This window comes from Varroa jacobsoni, unplaced genomic scaffold (genome assembly GCF_002532875.2).
Source record: "Varroa jacobsoni isolate VJ856 unplaced genomic scaffold, vjacob_1.0 scaffold_626, whole genome shotgun sequence".
Taxonomy (NCBI): domain Eukaryota; kingdom Metazoa; phylum Arthropoda; class Arachnida; order Mesostigmata; family Varroidae; genus Varroa; species Varroa jacobsoni.
The window spans coordinates 534,511-553,493 of record NW_019213528.1 but is presented as its reverse complement, the minus strand read 5'-3'; the positions used below and the strand labels follow the sequence as shown (position 1 = coordinate 553,493).

The following is an 18,983-nucleotide window of genomic DNA, read 5'->3' as shown; positions in this document are numbered from 1 at the left end:
CATATATGTCGTTTGTTATCTACGCTTTGATAATTCATATATATAGATTTTTGTATATACATTGCGTTTACAGAAGCGTGACATTTTTACATTTGTTGTTAATGTTACTTAAGGTGTTCTCACCTAATATGTACTTTTTGCTCGCATTTATCATTCGTTCACTTTCCTTTATCATGCTCTCTTCCTTACAGTTGTTAATGTACATTGAATCCTATCCAGTGGTCATCAAAGAATAGGGGTCTCTCAAAAAACATAGTAGGGAGTTATTTAGTGGTACTAGGACAATAATATACTTGTAATATTCAATACCGATGTTGCTGTTATTCATAATCCTCGATTCAACTCGAATAGCTTTTCAGTAAATGGCGCTAATAAAAAAAGGGCGAAGGTAAAACATCAGTTAAACAATCAAGGTTTCGTCACCTCTTCTTGCTTCCGTCATCATTGTCATTAGACATAATAATGGTAATAACTATCATAATTCCCAAATTGATGTGATTTTAGAAATTCGCGTATCGTAACATCACATTATGACCACTCGTGCCGCACACTGTCAAGCAAACCATTAATGCACGAACCTTGTGGCGATATTTTTACTGGTGTTATCGTGGTCCATAAAATTAAAAAATGTAAATAACTGATATTAGCTAATCGGTAAAATCAATGAGATAAGCCATACTTGCAACGAATGACTACATCATGGATTAGCCATAGATCAGTGTGCTCTGGTTGTGAATACCGTCTACCATAGTTTACATCCGAATTTCTACGAAATTACCCATCGCACAAAATAACAAGCAGCTCACCGAAAACAGTTATCGTCTATATTAAAGTGGCACAAGCTGATACAACTGTTTCTCGAGTCGAAAACTGTTTACTACTGTTCTCCTCTATCTCCATCTCCTCTCTCTCTCTGTCTCCCTTTCTCTCGCTCGAAACAGATCTTAATTAGTAATCGGGGTGAGACAACTCGTGACTTAAGGAATTCACTTTTATACTCTGTTGATAGCCCTACTATTATGTTGTTTTTTTAAAGTCTAGCATGTTTATTATATGTATAAAAACTCATTACCGAGTCACCAAAAGATACAATACCTAAGCTAGAGGATGTGGACAGATAGAAAGAAAACTGTAGTGTCATTCTACAGATCATATTCTTCTTCTCTGATCTAAATTGTGCGCGTTAGAGCAGATTGGAGCAGATCGTTGTTCAAACGAGCTCTCTAATATCCTTGTCGACCACCGGCGCGCTCGCGATTGAGGTATACGATTGAAACAACGATTAGTTGAGCTGCAAGCACTAGCTGTGCTATAGCTGCTTGAGCCCCCTGTCTGTTCGACGAAGGCTTCGATCACATCGTCATCTTCAAGAGACAAGCCACGTGGAGTGTCTGTGTCAGAGACGGGGCTTCCATCGAATATCAGGCGAACGGATCCTGCAGCAACACCGACCCTTTCTGCGTAATTTTTCTTAATTTTGCCTAGGTGAACAGAAAAACCAAAGCGCGAGTAAGCATGTTTAGTCCTTCAATAAGTGTACATTGGGAGCATAGTCGTATACTCCTGAGGGCCAGTGTTAACTACTGACCAAGCGAAATAAGAAGTCTGATCTAAGCAGAAGTAGCTTTTCCTGAAAGTTAGCATGTTACCAGTCATATAACGCATTCCAGGATACCGTATGTCAAAGAAGCTAAAGGTTAACTTCTTTACGTGCGATATCCTATGAACATAATTTTTTTTTTTGAAGTCATCTATTGTTTTAGAAACGCCCCTATCAGTAAAGTTGCCAACACACCTGCTGATGATAGATAATTATAAAAATTTATAGAGCTTTAAAAAATTGAAACTATCAGGCAGCTACTTGCAGCAAACCCCAGAGCTGAATACGGCTTCACCATTTTTTTTATTCATTGCCGTGTCGTTCATATTTTTACTTAGCTTCTGGATCACAGCTTCGCTGAAAATAAGAAAGTGCTATTATCCTTTACGTAAATTAATCGAAAATAATAACGCCGGCTTCTTCATATTTCTAGATAAATTATACTATTAAACTCAATGAGATTTGGAATAAAAGATCAAATTATAGGGCATTGCGCATGTACACCCGACAGCTGAAAGCACCTTCTGTGAGCCTGATAAACACTGCATACTGTCTAACTAATTCATCAAATAGGCGGCTAGATTATTGTAAATGGGAAACTAGCAATGGTTATTGTTAACAACAGAAAAAAAGAATTTCACAAGCACTTACTAAACGGCGTGGTCATTTTCAATCGGAAATGTATTTCATCGCCCTCCTGTCCTTTCACCTTGAGCTTGATGAATTCTTTCGCATCTGCTGACGAGTTTGACGGCCCAGGTCGTTCCTAAAATCCATATCGAAAGCGATGCTTATACATCTCTATTACCTATTACCTGCTGATATCATCAAAGGTCTTCCTGCGTGTTGAAATGTCACGTGTACATAAATTGGCTAAGGAGATACATGCTTAGACTTTGCGTAATAATATGATTATTTGGATATACATGCTAACACCTCGACGACTTTTAGCCGTAGATATTCACGTAAAAATTAACCATTGTTAGTAAGTACATGGCGTCCAATGGTAACGATCGATGGATCAATAAATGCACTATTCTTTCGATTGTCTAAACGTTTCGAGTGCTACATCCGGTATTGCCATTAGATATTACTTCAAACGGTTGGCTCCCAACACTGAATGAAGTGTCTGTACGCCCTGATTCGAGCCTAGACCGCTACGCGTCTCAATGTTTAATAAGCAAACACGTTACTCAGAACGCTATCACAATCTTCTAATCACCCTTCACGTGAACTTTTTATTGATTCTGCCACTTCTCGCAATCTAAAGTGATCTTGTCGATCACTATTATTACTCGCTTTGATTGAAAATTGGATCTCATTTACGTAAAACATGGCTACTTTTAAGCATAAGGTTCAACCGCCCCTTCAGGGTGGTCCGTTTTTTTTTATCAAGACAATCCTTTGCGAGGAACTGCAAACCTATGTCTTTTTATCTGTTTCTTCCATAGATTTGCTATGCATCCGCTAGTGTGTACGCGCACCTGGCGCCACAACATCAAGCAGCATCTACAAGAATAACTCAATTTTGAGTTGAACTCCTGTTTGCATAGTTGTAAATGTTTGCCTTAAGCTAGCTGGAATACGTATTCTTGACGATATATACCGATTGTGATATTCACACGGACAAACATTTTAGCAAACTGACTGCTTATCATAGGGCAGCATGGTCTAACGAACCGTTTATCATTTAGGACGTCCAGTAATTTATCCCTATTCGATCAAATCCATCTAAACTTACCGCGGCGGGATCAGAACTCATGTTGTTTCGTGCTGAGTGACGGTGTGCCAGAGACTTGGCGGAGGAACGGGTGCCGCCGCTCCGATGTTGAAGCTATTGTAGACCGCCGCTTTCTACTCAACAACAACAACACCAACAGAGGCATAGACGAAGTACCTTGTTAGGACACAAGCGATTCACGAACCGGCGAAACGACACAACAAACTCCGATAGAGAGCAAATGAAAGCGTGATAATGAGTCCGGTACAAACGACGCCTGCCGTCAGGCCGACTCTCGACTCGCTCTAACAGCGCCTAGCAATAACAATGCCAAATGATCCCGCATTGGCGCGGGGTGTGTGTGAGTTGCGGCTAGCCACAGCGTGCTGCTCCACCGGAGCAAACTCTTGCGCAAACTATGAGACCCTAGGCCTACAGGAGCGACACCGGTGGTAAAACATAAAGCAGACGAATTCCTTTAGGTGATGTTCCGCAACAGAACCACTAGCACCAGCGCCATATGAGAAGACCAGAAGAACCGCAAGAGCTGATACAGGCTAGATGCAGCACGGGTTCAAGAGACGGAGCCGTCTACAGCCGCATCAGCGTATGGAGAGGGAATGACCATTTGAGAAATAATAGAACTCATTTCTTGTGGTCCATTGTAAAAGACATTTTATGATAGTTAAGAGGCATGTAACGGTCGTACGTTGGTACTTGATGACGAGGTAGAGCGCTGAGTGTTAACCTTTGCCATCGGCTCACTGTACGATTATCCTCAGCTAACCCTCAAAATAAAATCCATGAGAAATTGGCAATGTAAATGATAATTTTACATATTTTGTAATTTTTCGTTACTATTAATGTAAAGATGGTGATGGTGGTTTGGAATTAGGTACAGAGCTTAATTATAGTCTAATATAGTCACGGTTATGAAGAATCCAATCGAAAGCATTTGTTTCTACCTATAGTTAAGTGCGATAATAATTTAGAAAGCATTAATTAAACTACGAAGCTAAACTAAAACGTGTATAAATAGAAAATATGAATCCAGAGTGTAAATAACTGTCAAAATCGATATTGCTATCAATCAATATTTTTTCTAGTAACGGAAATTTACCAGCAAGGATGCCAGCGTTTATCGGCTGCGACAAATTTTTTCAAGCTCGCCATTGCCTATTTGGCAAGCAAAATCTAAGCATTCAGATTTAGCAATTTTTCATGACGAATAAAGGGAAAAAAATGTTTCGTTTCAGGGTACCCTATAAAATGATATTTTAATTAGTAACAAAATTTTCAGGTGTGATTTGTCAACAAAATATATTCGATATTCCCTTTAAAATATTAAATTCACAGGTATGAAGTTTCCCTGCTGCTACTATTCTGCGTCAGCAATGTGGTCGAGCATTATTGAAGCATATGAGAAGTTAGCAAAAAAGAGCAGCACTAAGAAATATATATATATATATATTTCTTAAAATATTTACAAATATGTATTATCTACAGGGCTTCTTATGCTAATTGAAAATGTAGAAAATATAATTATCTTTACGGGATAAAGTAAAGCCCATATTGATTAATTCTACCTTCTTTGTTAGTATCTATCAACTTAGGCTTCATAAGAAGTTATAAATTCGGCCTAGCTGTACAGCAAAGGAAATAGAATTAGGTCAGACTTTTTCTGCCTTTGGAAGCCAAAACTGCGGGAAAACTGCTTCCGCTACTATTTTAAATTTATCACGAAATTAAAAACAGTAATTTCCAAAAATATTTGGGGCTGAAAATCCTGCATTTTTCTGGCGAACGAAAACTCGACAAACAACAATATAAGAATAGATTTGCTGTCAAAGCCAACAAGGAATTAGCTATATATTAATTTAGCGAATCAGAACTTTTCACATTCATGTCCACAAGTTAGCCGTAACAGGAAAACGCCCGGTCGAATAAGTTACTCTGCTTTGTGTCTTAAGCATAAACTCATGCGACTTTTATAAGTAAATGTAAATACTAAATCCTTCTAATGGCAACTTGACGATATAATTGCCGCTATATTGATTCGATAGTTGCGCTGTGTTTTTAAATTGAGAATTTGAGTGGACATGCTAAATATTAACAGTTTGAGAAGCAACCACGGACTTACCAATTCAAAGAGCTAGTAAATATTCGTGGTTGATGCCAGATATCTACGTTAAAAAATAACATTGCCTTTCTTCAATCAAATTCAGGGTCATATATACGACCAGAGAAAATTGCATCAGCAGACTGTATCAGCAAATTCGAGTAGAGCCAGCTGAGTAATTTAAGTTGAAAATGGCATTGAATTCTCTAAAATATGGAAGGAAAAAACAACTTTAACAGAAGATTTATACTAAGTCGACTCTTTAGGTTTCGTGAGGCCAGTTGGAGGTGCTAATGTTATTAGTACTCTGTATGCTATCCACAGCCGATTATATGCATTCCGCTTAACAGAGACACATTGAGCTGAGAAGCCGACCTTGTAGAATGTCGGACGAACCTTCGGGGTTGGATTGGGGACGATGGCGCCACGAATCTCAAGCTATTTGTTCTGCCGAATTCAGTTTACCGACACAGCTTCATGTACTCTTAAAAACTTCCTTCATGTTCCTTAAAAACCTCAACAGCGGTTGGTTTTGTTCGCTATGTCAAATCGGACGACTCAATGAAATACCCTCTGCGTCACACCACGTTCTGGTTTCCTGGGTTAGGAACCGAATTTCTATCTGGTAAATGATTTATGATCCAGTATACAATTAATTATGCAAGATTTTTTTCTTTCTTTATTGATTCGTTTGCACAGAGTGGAAATTTGTTTGCGTCAATCTACCCGCTAGGGGCCTATTGCTTGCGGCTCAGTAGGAATTAGAAAATACGCAAACATACCAAGCTATATCTGATCTGAAACTATAATTGGGTTCTAGTTATATGTATACTATAATAGGCAAACACTTTACGTAGCTTTTTACCGATTTTGTAGTAAGTCACTAATATAACAGTCAATCCCATGTCTCTGTCCTTTATCAAATCTCCCAACCTCGCCCTTTGTCTACCTAAACTATTCTGTATCACTCCGCCTTCTCTAAGGGAAGGCAAAAGTAGACCTACATTCAAAGCCTATACGGCTAAATAAGGTAGGCCAATCGTTGGTAAAAATCAACTCGTTACGTAAAAATAAATAAATTAATAAATATTCAATAAGAACAAATATAATATAATATAAGAACAAACTTTTAAGATGTATTTGCTATTTTACAATAACACCTTCGCATCACTTGTTATTCATCTTTGCCTAATGTTCTTCAACTGTCTGTGAATGATGTAAAGCTATGCTATTATTAGTCTCTTGACATGGTTTGCTTGTGTACACCTCCATTTCGGAACGCCATTCTTTCGGTCTTCGTATATAGCAAGTAGAATCAATTTTTAAAATAAAATGCCAATGCATATAGAGGGGTCAAGTGTGTCAAGGGACGACGCACTAAGATGTTAGCTAGCCTATCACACAAATGTGTGAGTACATAACGAAGGTGGCCATTTTGAGTGTCTATGTAACTGAAACAACAAACATTACAAATAACGGTAATCATAAAAGTAAAAGTAGTTGTATCAGCACTATTTTTTTTTCATGCGCCTACCAGTGTGCCTATATCCGCCTCGGCGTCCACCATGAACTTCCTATGCGAGCACATACAAATTACGGTCATAAAACAAATAAGAATGTGAATTTCAACCATTTTTTTTTAGAAATGTAGGTCTTGTTCGTTTCTTCCACCTGTCTTTGTCACTTTAGTATTTATTTCTGTATTGACTGGCCGTGATCCCACGAGGCGGAAGAGAGTAAACAGTGCCACACTATACCATGAAGATGAACGTTTCGGCCACCAGCAGTAATCAATCAGTTTACTCGATTTTCCGTCGACATGAACTAAGACGCCCAAACGCTCATATGGCACATCCACATTCTGTCGGACCCACCTGTTACCCGTTTTAGCGACGGGATACAATATATGATGTGTTCCTACTTAGCTCAACCTGTAGCCTTCGTTTCGTTCATGTTGCCATATTGATGAAGTGTTTTCTCGCTTAGCCTCATCTGCAGTGCCTTACCATGAGTGTATGGAAGCCGAAAGTCCTCTTAGATAGTCTCTTTCACCTTAGGGATGGGCATCATAAATAGAACTAGAGAGTATGTTCTACTCCAAATAATTTTGCCTGAAATGCCGTGTCATTTTTGCCCGGTTCCTAACACAATTTCTGATTACAAAAACAGGGTGTAGTGTGTTTGTAGAACCTTGGATTTTCAGAGATGTCGCAAGTTGTTAGGCTATTTCTATAATTTAAATAGTTTGACAGGTGTATGTCCGCTAAATACGTATGGAAGTACCGAGAAAATGTCCTTTAGTCGCTCTAGTTTCAGTAAAATCATTTAAGAACTTTCAAAACATTGTTCAAAATATAAAATGTCAAGTGACGTGTTAAAACCTTTTCGCTTATAAGACATTTTAGTCACCTGAAGGGCATCTCTTCTATTTTTAGTTAAGATTAAAACATTTAATCGAAACCGATGTTTCAGTCTGCTTTTATATTATAAAATCTCGTTTCCTTCAGGTACCTCTCTGCTGCCGGGCTTCGCGAAGCTTTCAGTAACTCTTTAATCCTTGTGCCATTCCGCTCCTCTATGAGCATTCGCGAGCTCGATGAATCGGTTTAAGTCACCCCGTTGCCCAAAGACCCCGGGCAGAAATTATTATTTGAACTGAAAGCGGATATAAATCTACTATATAGGCCCCTTAGAGCTAGCTGAGGGTACAGTAAGCGGGTCAAGCCTGGGTTTTTTTCGGTATAACGATTACAGGGTGCTTCGAAATCGAGGTCGATCTTTTAGGTTATAATAAAGCTCTTTAGATAGAGAAATACAGGTAGATAATTTTATTGTTGAAGATGAACGTTTATCGGAGAATAATTTGGCAGCACGTTGCTTTAAGAAGTACGTGATTACTTAGGAAATGCTATCTCAGTCGAGGTTGCATGCATCTGTAGAAAAAGGTTGGTTATCTTATTTGGTCCCACTAAGCTCATAAAAGTGCCATTGTTTTGTGTCCAAAGCGTTGTTGCCTGCAAGACACATACGCTTTGGCAAATATTTGGCTGAATAAAAAAACTTTATTATTAAATTAAATTATAGAAAAAAATATTAGCCGTCATTTCTGGGGATGCTATTGCAGCACCAGATCTGCCTTAAGTCACAATAAAAACATTTACTAGCGTCTCCTAAAAGCGCGACACTATAGATAATAAACAATATTTTAATACGGTGCCGCTTATTATTAGGGGTACTTGTACTAACTGGCGTTGTCTCAGGCCGGGCGGGCCAACATCAGCCTTATGGTTCTGTCCACTTGAATCATCCCTACCGAAAGGTAAAACAATAACTTTTACTATTTTTTTGATAAGGAATCTGACTGGACTCGTTACGTATGCTGTGCTACCTCTTTAACAATATCAATTAGATCGAACCCGTTTATTTACCTTTGACAAGTAACATTCAAACACTTGAAATACATACATTCTTTAATAACATGGAATAATACATTTGATAAACTTGGCTATATGATACGTATGACGGTTCCATGGGCCGGCTAGAGTTGGGCTTATAGTACGGTTCTGAAAGTAATCCACTTGGGTTTCACAGGTTTGTTTACAGCTCAGCAATGATTGTATTATACACCATGCTACTACCATTCTTCCATTTCTACCAAACCATTTGAATTTGTAGGCAGCGGGAAGGGTGACATATATATAACACTAGGCTACTAACACTTAGAACATATATAATACTTGTTGGGTTCATGAAACTCTTGAACACTGCATAGCGCATAGATACATGTTTGTTAGATTAAGCTTTTTTTTCCAAGCCTCATTCGTCATGGCTTCCTCTGGATAGAGTTAGCGGTCGACCTTCCAGGTTTTCTTCGAGTAGGCCATTGCGAACAGTAGTGCCCTCGCCAGCAAGGAGACAACTCGGCTGAAAACTGTTCGGTGCACTCCCGTAACTCCTATCATAAACTAGGCCTTTGTCCGGTGCATTTATTCAAGATTTTCCACAATAAGACTTTTCCTAATTATGGGTATCCCGTTAGTTCATTCTCAAATTATGTGGCGAGCGGGGTGAGTTTCAAAAAGGGATCGGGAAGAAGAATTGCTGGGATTAAGTATTAAGAAGAACTAGTAAGAGGTAAGAAGTAGCTATGATGCAATCGAAGCTTTATTGCTTTTCTGTAATTTGCTAACAGACGTCGTGGCCTTTATACAAAATCAGCATTACTGGGTAAGTGAATCAATAAACATATGCTAGCGGTTAGCCTAAGAGATAAAGTGGGCCACGAGCCATCTATCCTGAATGTCATTGCCTCAATCTTGGTTAGGTCAACGGTTAGTCAATCCCCAAATCGGCAGAATGTAACCCAGCTCGGGCCTGCTGAACGTCAAAGCGACTGATTCCATGATTAATTAAATCATCTGTAAAGGGGAGAGAGCCTTTGTGACATCTTTAGATCTACGTATCTTCGTCACGTCGACGATATTTCAGGGGCTATTCAGTGTTGTAAACTTTTTGGACTACTCACAACGATGCGATATTTGCCTGTACCTGCAACGAAATAGATTAGGTTTAAAATAATTTCGCTGATACAAGGAGCTACTTTGCAAGGGTGGCCCACCTCAAGATTGCCTGAACATAACCCTTACCAGGCGCTGGTCTTTCGTTTATGTGACAGAAATGGATCATTTCGACTCCGAAAGTCTAGAGTGAAGAAAAGAAAGTGATTAGGACAACAACTGACTTAAATGTTTCCTTGAAGGTATATTTTTTACCAGTCAACTCTATCTTGCATATTATTTTACCAATGGGGGTTAAACGTTTGGAACATCACATGCTGGGGCCGTAAATGAATAACTGACCTAGCATCCAACTATACGAAGCCTTAGTTCAGTCGTGCAGGAATAAAGAATGCTTAATTTTAAGAGCACAAGCCAATCCTTCACATCAAAAACGGAAACATGTAAAGTATGAGATCGATTGCTCCTATAGTACTAACTGAGCTAAACAGTATGGCGGTTTTTTGTCGGCGAAGTTGTTAATTAATTCAACGAAATCAAAAGTGGTACAAGAACTGGAAATCCGAAAATGTCTCATGCTTATATATAGCTATTAAAATGCCCTTCTTGCCAGGTAAAAAACATACAATCATCAATAAATATCATTCTTGTAGTTATGAAAAAGACTATATTATATTATACTTAAGAAAACAAAATACACTTCTAGATCACCAGCCTTCGAAGACGATTCGTATCAGGCTGCTTTAACAAACGAATTCGGCGGAATTAGGAACGGAATAACCGAATAACCAAATACTCCGGTCTTATAGAAATTTATAAACGAAAACTGGTTGAGTTTGCTCGCAGAGAAATGAGTTCAGAAGAAAAAAATATCTTTTAGTCTGGAAAATTAACGTTAACTGTGGTCAAGTTTCTTTTTCTCGAAGAAAGGAAATTCGTCGAAGATTGACGAAGACATTAGGCAACGAGGCGTTGAGCGAGAATTTAGTACAAGAACGGTGCAAAGGTTTCAAGAACGGATATATGGGATGAGGGTGTTAAAGGCCAGCGAGGAGGTGACCAGATGTCGGGACCCACAGAACAAGGGCATGTTGCTGCAATCCAAGACTTTTCATAAAACACAGGGTTCGGAATCCGAGTTTTGTTGGCCAAAATTGTTTTTCTTTCACGTAATTATGACCCAGATAGTGAAATGAGAGAAAAAGTGTCGTTCACGAGTTGAAAATCCGTGTGGTCTATTCCACGTACAATCGGTGGAGTTTTGATCAACAAAAGATCCATTAAAACTATACCGCCGCACGTCATAAAGGCATAGTTCAGTTTCAACCGTCATCCAGATAGGGACAGACGACAAGATGACGTCGCCCTGGAGTGAAATAGAGCCCAGTGATAGTGTCAAATAGGTTTGGACATGAGGTGATCGTTATACTTACAATGGACTTCGGAGGCATCTGCTACTATGAGATACTCGTCAATAATGGGACGATGAACACAGCCCACTTCTCTCGAGTTCCTCGCCAGACCCATAAATTGTTGGCATGACAATCAAGGGCACGCAATGTGGCTACTTAATGACAATATCGGACTTCATCGCCATACGTCAACTATTTCATAGACTGAGCAATAGACCGTACCGCCCGCTTATTTCCTCGATCTGAGTCCGTGTGATTATGAGATTTTTCATGTTATAGAAGAGTAACTGGTGGGCACGCGTATCTCACTATCGATTCGCTTCGACAAGCTATGGAATATAGAAACTACTAATGGGAATACTGTTTCTAAATGGATGGCTGTCTAGAAGATCTCAGTGCGCTGAAACGGGCCCGTAAAGAATAAAACATGCTAAAATCATCATTTTAGTCCAACTAGCTCAAAACTTATTCAGTTTTAAAGTTCGCCGGATTTGCTTGTGAAGGCCTAATGGATACGACTAGATTCATATTTGACTGAATGGAGCAGTGTACCTTATTTTTAAGCCATATTATAACACTTACAGTAACCAGCAGTGTACTTTCTGGCTATCTAGTTCATTATGGTTTTGACCATTAATCCATTTTTATGACACGTCTCTTCACTTTAGGTACATAGGCACAGCGTGGAGCTGTCGGCCCTTGTTACTCATTCGAGAGAGGCACCCGAAATAACGACGCCCTCTATATTTAAACATTAAATTTTTAAAGTTGCAAACGGTTCATCTTGCATTAGCGGACAGTTCCCTGACGAGTCGTCTGCAAGCCTACCCTGCATTAACAGCCACCTGCCATATTGAAGCCTAATGAACAAAAACGATAATCATACACATAAAGTATCTTTGAAATTTATCTTTTAGAACAATTTTATCTATTTGATCTTGTAAGCCGTCGATTTCGCAAGGATCGTTCCATTCTGGACGACCCACACATACGTCTTGCCTTGAACTTTTAAAGCATACAGCTGATGCTCAAGATTATCGTGTAGATGCATTTGGCTTTTTTAAGATAGCATTTGTATTATTTGTGTTTTACCCTAGAGTACTTCAAAATAAATAGTTCGAAATTAAATCACTATGATGTACGAGGATGGTATATTTAAGATAAAATTAAAAAACAAACATTTGGAAATTTTTAGAAAAAAGAAAAGTATTTTTGAAAAAAATTCCTCTTCCAGGAGATAAGCAACATGAGCACAACCGAGTTCCCCCTAAATACTTTAAAGCCTCTTATATTTACATAGCTAACTTGATAAGAGGCATAATTTACCGCAACTAAATTTCAGTATTTGGAAGTCTTCTATAATATCCGGTGAATGAATTTCACACAAATAAGCTAAACTTCTAGATACAATTCGAAATTATAAGTCTTTCGTTGTTGTCCTAGAAACAGATATTCGTTACCAACCTGTCACTAGTCACAGTCATTTCAGGCATTGTGTCGTCAGTACAACATAAAGGTACTCGCACAGATGAATTAGCAGTGCTTCGTCGCAGTCAAGCAGGGATAAATAAGTCGGGCAGACTGGCTTCCCGATAACGATACATATCCTCACCTATACTCTAGAAAAAAAAAACTAATAGCACTATCTACTAGCTATTTCTACAGCTGTTATGCATCAAGATCAACATCACCCAGCATAACCTTACCACACGTTCGGCTAAACATTTCCTATTCTAAATTTCCAAACTAGTATATACATAAATGCACACATTCGAAGGGCATGAAAGGTACATTTGGTAGCAACATGTCTTTATGGCATTCGTTTGATACACATGCTTATCCTATGCATTCTGTATTATGTAAAGAAAATAGTACCTCACTGGGATATATGGAATGTAGAAAACACAGAGATTCGTACAGGGTCTGTTTTCTCTGAATGGCCACGTGGCCTTGGTTTTCAACTAAGGTCTGTTTGTACGATCCGTTAGGCAACGGAACACAGACGAAGAGAAAAAAAGGTGTGAGCGGTAACATCTGATTTATGGCCCAACGCTGTTTTCTATTTGCGCGATATTGTCCGCGGCTGCTAAATAGCCCGAGATAAATCAAGCAAACCATTTTACGCGCCAGCTGCCCTAAAATTGCTAGTTATTCATTGGTTTAGTGTTAGGCAGTTCTCAGTTCCCAAATTCAACTGTTTCTGGAAATATTAACGGAAACCTGCGCTTGTTGACAATATTGGTAAAGTATATTCGGGACAAGCACACTGTAATACGCTAGTCAATTTTATTAGGTTCTCTTTTCTTTGGTTATTTTATGTCAAGACGTTACTGCAGTGTTTCTATAAATTGATGTTATTGCTGGTCGCGATAGTATGCGTGTTCCTTGGTCCTCGTCGGGGCAAATTTCGGTGTGTAATTCTGCTTGCCACATAGTGTTGTCCGTTCACTTGTTTACCCGGTATTAGCTATGAGCCTTGCACCCTCACAAGCCGAGGTGTTCAACTAATGTGATTTCTCGGCGGATTATTGCTCACGCGCTATTAGGGCTTCATACCGGGCATTTTAGATGCTTGTTGAATAACGGACGCAAGACGTTCATTGCCTTGATTTGGGTCGACAAATGATGGACGTGAATGCTACTTGCTTTAAAAAGCCCCCCTGTGTGTGTATAGGGCGGACCGCAAATACTCTGTGAGCTTTTAGAGCCTGCATATATAAGCACGCTAAGACAGTAAGACACAGACGTCAAATAACTGATTTGTTTCGCCGTTATGGTGACCATGTGAATATTAACAATGACTAATTACAATGCCTTGATAAGTAACAGGCATTTGAGTTCTTTCAGTGGTAACTGTTATGGCGGAGGTCATAGGATACGGCGGCTCAGTCACGACAGGGATCGATCACAGAGTAGGGCCGGCCTTCAGTTAGATGCTAAGGATTACTTAACGAAACTGCGGTGTACGTTACAACTTTAGCCGTTCTCAAGAACCGGGGCAATTATCTCACCTGATTTTCATGGCGTCTAAACGGAGTAAAAAAAACAGTTGACCTATGACGTCCCAGTGGAGACTTCTTCATGTTTTATAATCGTGAAGCGTGTGACCTCGAGCCAAGAATAGTTAAAAATAGCGTCACCGCATTGTGTGTTTCATGCATCTACCTCCTAACGGCTTATGTTTGTACCGCGGGGTTAGAGTTGCCATATGTGCTAATAAACAAGTTCATTAATGGCCTGCAAGCACCGTCGCTTCCTTCTAGCCTCCCGCATTCATGGCAGGTGACGTTAATGCTTGTTTAAAACGACTCGACTCAAAGAACATCCGCGTTCCGAGATATGGGTTACAGTTGCCGCTAGATAATCAACTCAAGCTCATTATCCACGTTGCGGCGCCAATCGCGTCGTCACTGGGCAGCGGAGAGCCTTTCAGAGCGAACAGACGAAGATATCTCAGCACGTGATGTCAACGAAACTGAAGACCACGCACAACACCTTGGCGAAATTTCGTCACCAGTCCGACTTGCTTCCGCGACATCCATGTCGTCTCAATCAACGAGCCCAGATCTTTTTGAAACTAATAGCATAAGTGCAGTCTGTAACTTGTCTTCTGGCTGCGACGCTCAACGCGTACATCAAATAATGTATGTCACACAACAAAGGATATATTTGAATATGTTTTGGAGCTAGCATATAGCGTAGGCTAAACAGTAGCCGTACACATGTTCGATAAGCTGAACTGCATTGTAAATCACTTCGTTGGTACACTGATGACTAACAATACAATTCGTCGAGTGGCGTGGTGTTTTCTGCGGCTAATAGCGAGGACTTGGCGATGGAGTGCAGCGTCCTCGAGTGAAGGTTCACCGTGCTAGGGGCCCTGCAGATCCTCATGAACTCGTAGAACAATAAGCCAGTAGGCCGGGACAGATTCCTCAATAAAGACCACAAGGTTATTCTTATGGTAACTCCTTGCATGCCTGTACTTTCTAATAGGTGATTATGTCCCTACATCTCGCCGACTCAGTGGCGGCATGCTTCGTTATTGATAGTTTTTGGGTATGTTCATGGCGCAAAGTCGCTGACAAGGACATGTGCCATAAACCGCTAGCCGGTGTGTTGACGAGGTAATAGATTGCCGCTTTAAACAACGAAAAAGTTGTTGCAACACGGATTTTGGAGAAATCGTTCGGCGGACGTAACGTACAATGTTTTGAAGGCCGGCATTAAAAAAAGCATTCAGCAATCTCCCTGTGTTCATTGTAGCTTATTGATTTCAAGAATGCATTCAATCTTTCAGGCTACATAGGTAGTTTTATATATCCTGGCGTACATGCGTCAAATGCTGTGAGATATGCTCAACTTGTTAGCTGCGATATTACAGGAAAACAAGAGAAAATTAGACGACCCAGTGGTGGAGCTGCTCCTTTCTTTCAAATGTCGCGCCTGGCCCGTATTAATAGTAATAATTTGAGGCCCTCCTGTTTAACATCCGACTCAAGGATAGCTGTAACTAAATTGGGAGTTGAGGAAACCCCAGGTAAGTCCAGCGAGACCTACCTTACCTAAACTTTTAATGAGAACAGGTTTCTGATGGTGATTCTGAGCACTTGTATAACAGTAAAACTAGCCGAAAGGGTGAAAAATAAGATGACAGAAACTGAATTAGGAATAAGGGTAAACCTAAATAAGAACAGCACTATTCAACAGGTGATATATTTATTACTGGCTCTCCCCTTCGGTACGTCAATATATTATCGTATATTAATAATCACTTCACACTTCGCGAAAAGATCCAGAAGAGCGTTGACCACATCATCTGCGATCGCCAAATAGTTTCCCCCTCGCGACAGCGCTTCGCCTATTTGGCCTGAAAGTAACGTCGGTAGCGGTTTGCGGGGTAAATATAATTCGAAAAGTCTAACAGTGTGAAGATTTCTTTCTTAGAGCGTGCTCTAAGCCTTCAGCGTACGGCCTTCAGGCAGACTAGCTTAGCTCATTGCCGAAGGTGCCGCTGTTCAAAGAAGATCTGAGACGTCGCTTTGGATTTCTGGCGACTGGGACCTTGGCCACGTGTTTCAGCAGGTGGAAACGTTGAAGGATAACGGGTGGAAAGAGCCGGACCGGACAAGCTGTTGCGTTGTGAAAACCCGTTTCATGATTCACGATTTTCCCCTTAATTTATGTTCAGATTAGCTGCTTTCATGAGCTTAACGAGGGGTGTATTTCTGTAGATGCTGAGGAATTAGGGGTAAATACCGCGCAGCAAATAGCTGCTCTCTAATGCTTTCGTTCGGAAATCTGGTACACTGACTTTCCCGCAAGTTGAGCGCTCATGCCATAAGCGTTGAAGGTTAAAAATGCTACAGCTCCCATGACATGTGAATGGATAATCATCATTGATCTTTGAGTGATATATAATTTTATTATTATGTGTGTTCGTGCGAAAATATTATTGAACGCATATGCCTTCAAAGCTGAACATCTGTTATTTATGTAATAACATCCTGACACTGAAAGAAACTCTTCGTCCTGGTTCAAAATCTGAAATCAATTGGGACTGCCTCAAGATATGTTTTAGTGAAGGTGGCCGACAAACAGACTGTGAATTGGTCAAGAAAGTAAATCATGTGACTATGGACCTGCATCTTGAACTCACAGATTTACTTAGGAAATTATAAATCGTCTTTTGTGAACTTGGTTAAGAGCACGAAAAAACACGGCTTTTCATTGCGTCTCAGTTTCGCGCTCGATCCCAAGTAATACGCAGCTTCAGTGGCAGATTTCTATATGAAATCGTTTATAAATTGCGTTTTATGTACTTGGAAAGTTTTTATACATTGGCGAACCCTTGAAGTGGACATGATGCTTTACAACCTTTTTACCTTCATATGGCCTGAATGTAGTTAGTGATCGAAGCTATCCAACGTAAAAAGCTCGATAGACAAGACAAAAATAACTTTTTCCACTGCATCGCTAAACCTCATAAAGGCCGCTCTGTAGAAGCTTAAGGGGATGCTCTCCTGACATGCATCTGTGACAATTTCTCTTTTCGAAGAACATTTCGAAAATACAGTTGATTTCTATTGAATAGCGTACAACACTCAAAACAAAAATCGAACTTATTTATGGTAGCATATCATCTTCTAGACAAATAAATACGGCAGATAATTCTCGATGCCGATGACCAAACTCGTAGGGGCTTTTAAGAATCGAGTTGAGAAATGTAATTGTGCATAATATATGAATACTTGCGGAACACTCACAGATGTATCAATGGTACGCTGGAACACCAATTATTTCTCTATACCTGTATAACAATAATAAATGCCCATTTTAGCTCTTAGGTTCACTGATTTTTTTTCGTACTGCGCCAAGCACAGACTGTATTATACAAGCTATAAATGTATGTATATATATATGCCTGACACGTTCTAATCGCTAGACGTTTTTTGCATTTCATAGTTATATACGTTTTTATAACTAGAAGTAGCTCAGCCGAAATTGCTCTACGTCGAAACATGAATTACCGATGAAATAAAAACACAATGAAGCATTTCCGCAGTCAATAATAACAAGCAATTCTGAATATATTACAACTTATTAGAATTATGTAGCATCTGTGAACGGTAACTTCGTCTGTTTAGAGTAAGGAATACACTTGAATAGTTTACGATGCTGGTGCATAATCGTTTTGTACATGAACGCGCAGAAAGTATACCTACGTTCCAATTATGAGTCCGTAAGGCTAGTTTTACGATTTATTCGGTATTTCTAGGTATAGAACGCTATCTAGTAAAGTAAAGCACGACCCTCTCTGCATTGCTGGAGCCTGTTTGTTCGCTTTAAGGTTGGACGAAGTTAACAGTACGGGTAAGGCAAATGTCACTAGTCTTTCAACGGGTCTGAAGCTGTCCGACGATTGCATGCGATGAAATCTACCTATAATAAATTTAGCTTCATTTTTCACGTGAGGCGCGCTGTGAGACTTCGGTTTATACCTATTATTAATCAGGTTCTTCTCGAAATATCCGCTGTGGTGGCAGAGGCCACAGCGGATGTCACATCAACGAAGGAAATTGGCTACCAGCTAATGGCAGCAGAACGTTTACCAAACACGTCAGACGCGCGAATCCAGCTAATAGACATGTTTTTGTGGATTGATCTTTTAATAGAAAATATCAGTTTTTCGAAACCTATGGCAAGTAGCCAGTGGTATGCAGAGAAGCTAAAAAAACATCATATAGTTTAAGAACGATTGCGTCTTGTTGTAATATTATCGAATTTTTTGTACGGTCATTACGAATGTATAAATTTTATATGTAAATAATTATCCCAGCCCTTTTTTAACTAATGTACCTTACGCTAAAACACACTGCGATTTTATAGCGATTCGTACATGTAAATATTTTATTTATAGTAGATGTACGGCAAAAAGTTCCCTACAGAACTGCAGCACCGATTCGCCCTATAATAGATGACGCGTCTCCGAATGGACGGCATAGTTCTGTCAGAATTTATTTATGGACTAATCAATCTTTATTCATCTGCGAAAAGGCATGTATTACACAACTAAAAGAGAGGACGAACAGTCATCAAGGCAGCGTATGCCTGT

At 39.6% G+C, this 18,983-nt stretch overlaps 1 protein-coding gene and 2 long non-coding RNA genes across 4 annotated transcripts; 1 reads left to right on the top strand and 2 right to left on the bottom strand.

The window, feature by feature from the left end:
• Positions 1-162: 162 nt before the first annotated feature.
• Positions 163-4,118, bottom strand: LOC111262100 (small ubiquitin-related modifier). The gene is made up of 3 exons (XM_022836093.2): positions 3,342-4,118; positions 2,252-2,366; positions 163-1,481 (listed from the first exon to the last, which is right to left on the bottom strand). The coding sequence occupies exons 1-3, from the start codon at positions 3,360-3,362 to the stop codon at positions 1,150-1,152; spliced, it is 468 nt and encodes a 155-aa protein (XP_022691828.1). The 5' UTR covers positions 3,363-4,118; the 3' UTR covers positions 163-1,149.
• A 4,726-nt stretch (positions 4,119-8,844) lies between these two features.
• Positions 8,845-13,364, bottom strand: LOC111262092 (uncharacterized). Of its 2 annotated transcripts, none has more exons than XR_002681396.2 (3): positions 13,244-13,364; positions 12,833-12,980; positions 8,845-9,987 (listed from the first exon to the last, which is right to left on the bottom strand). It is a non-coding gene; the product is annotated as an uncharacterized LOC111262092 (long non-coding RNA). The 2 variants fall into 2 exon arrangements; XR_002681395.2 differs by having other exon boundaries at positions 12,833-12,987; positions 13,244-13,359.
• Positions 13,365-13,471: 107 nt separating this feature from the next.
• On the top strand, positions 13,472-17,714 carry LOC111262094 (uncharacterized). The gene is made up of 3 exons (XR_002681397.1): positions 13,472-13,609; positions 15,753-15,908; positions 16,316-17,714. It is a non-coding gene; the product is annotated as an uncharacterized LOC111262094 (long non-coding RNA).
• The last annotated feature ends 1,269 nt before the right edge of the window (positions 17,715-18,983 follow it).

What these genes read in the sequence shown, in the direction of transcription:
- LOC111262100 (XM_022836093.2), bottom strand. Translation starts at nt 3,362, where the DNA reads ATGAGTTCTGATCCCGCCGCG. An exon ending in TGAGTTCTGATCCCGCCGCG is followed by an intron (nt 2,367 to 3,341) that starts GTAAGTTTAGAT and finishes TATGGATTTTAG; the next exon opens with GAACGACCTGGGCCGTCAAA. An exon ending in GAAAATGACCACGCCGTTTA is followed by an intron (nt 1,482 to 2,251) that starts GTAAGTGCTTGT and finishes CTGTTCACCTAG; the next exon opens with GCAAAATTAAGAAAAATTAC.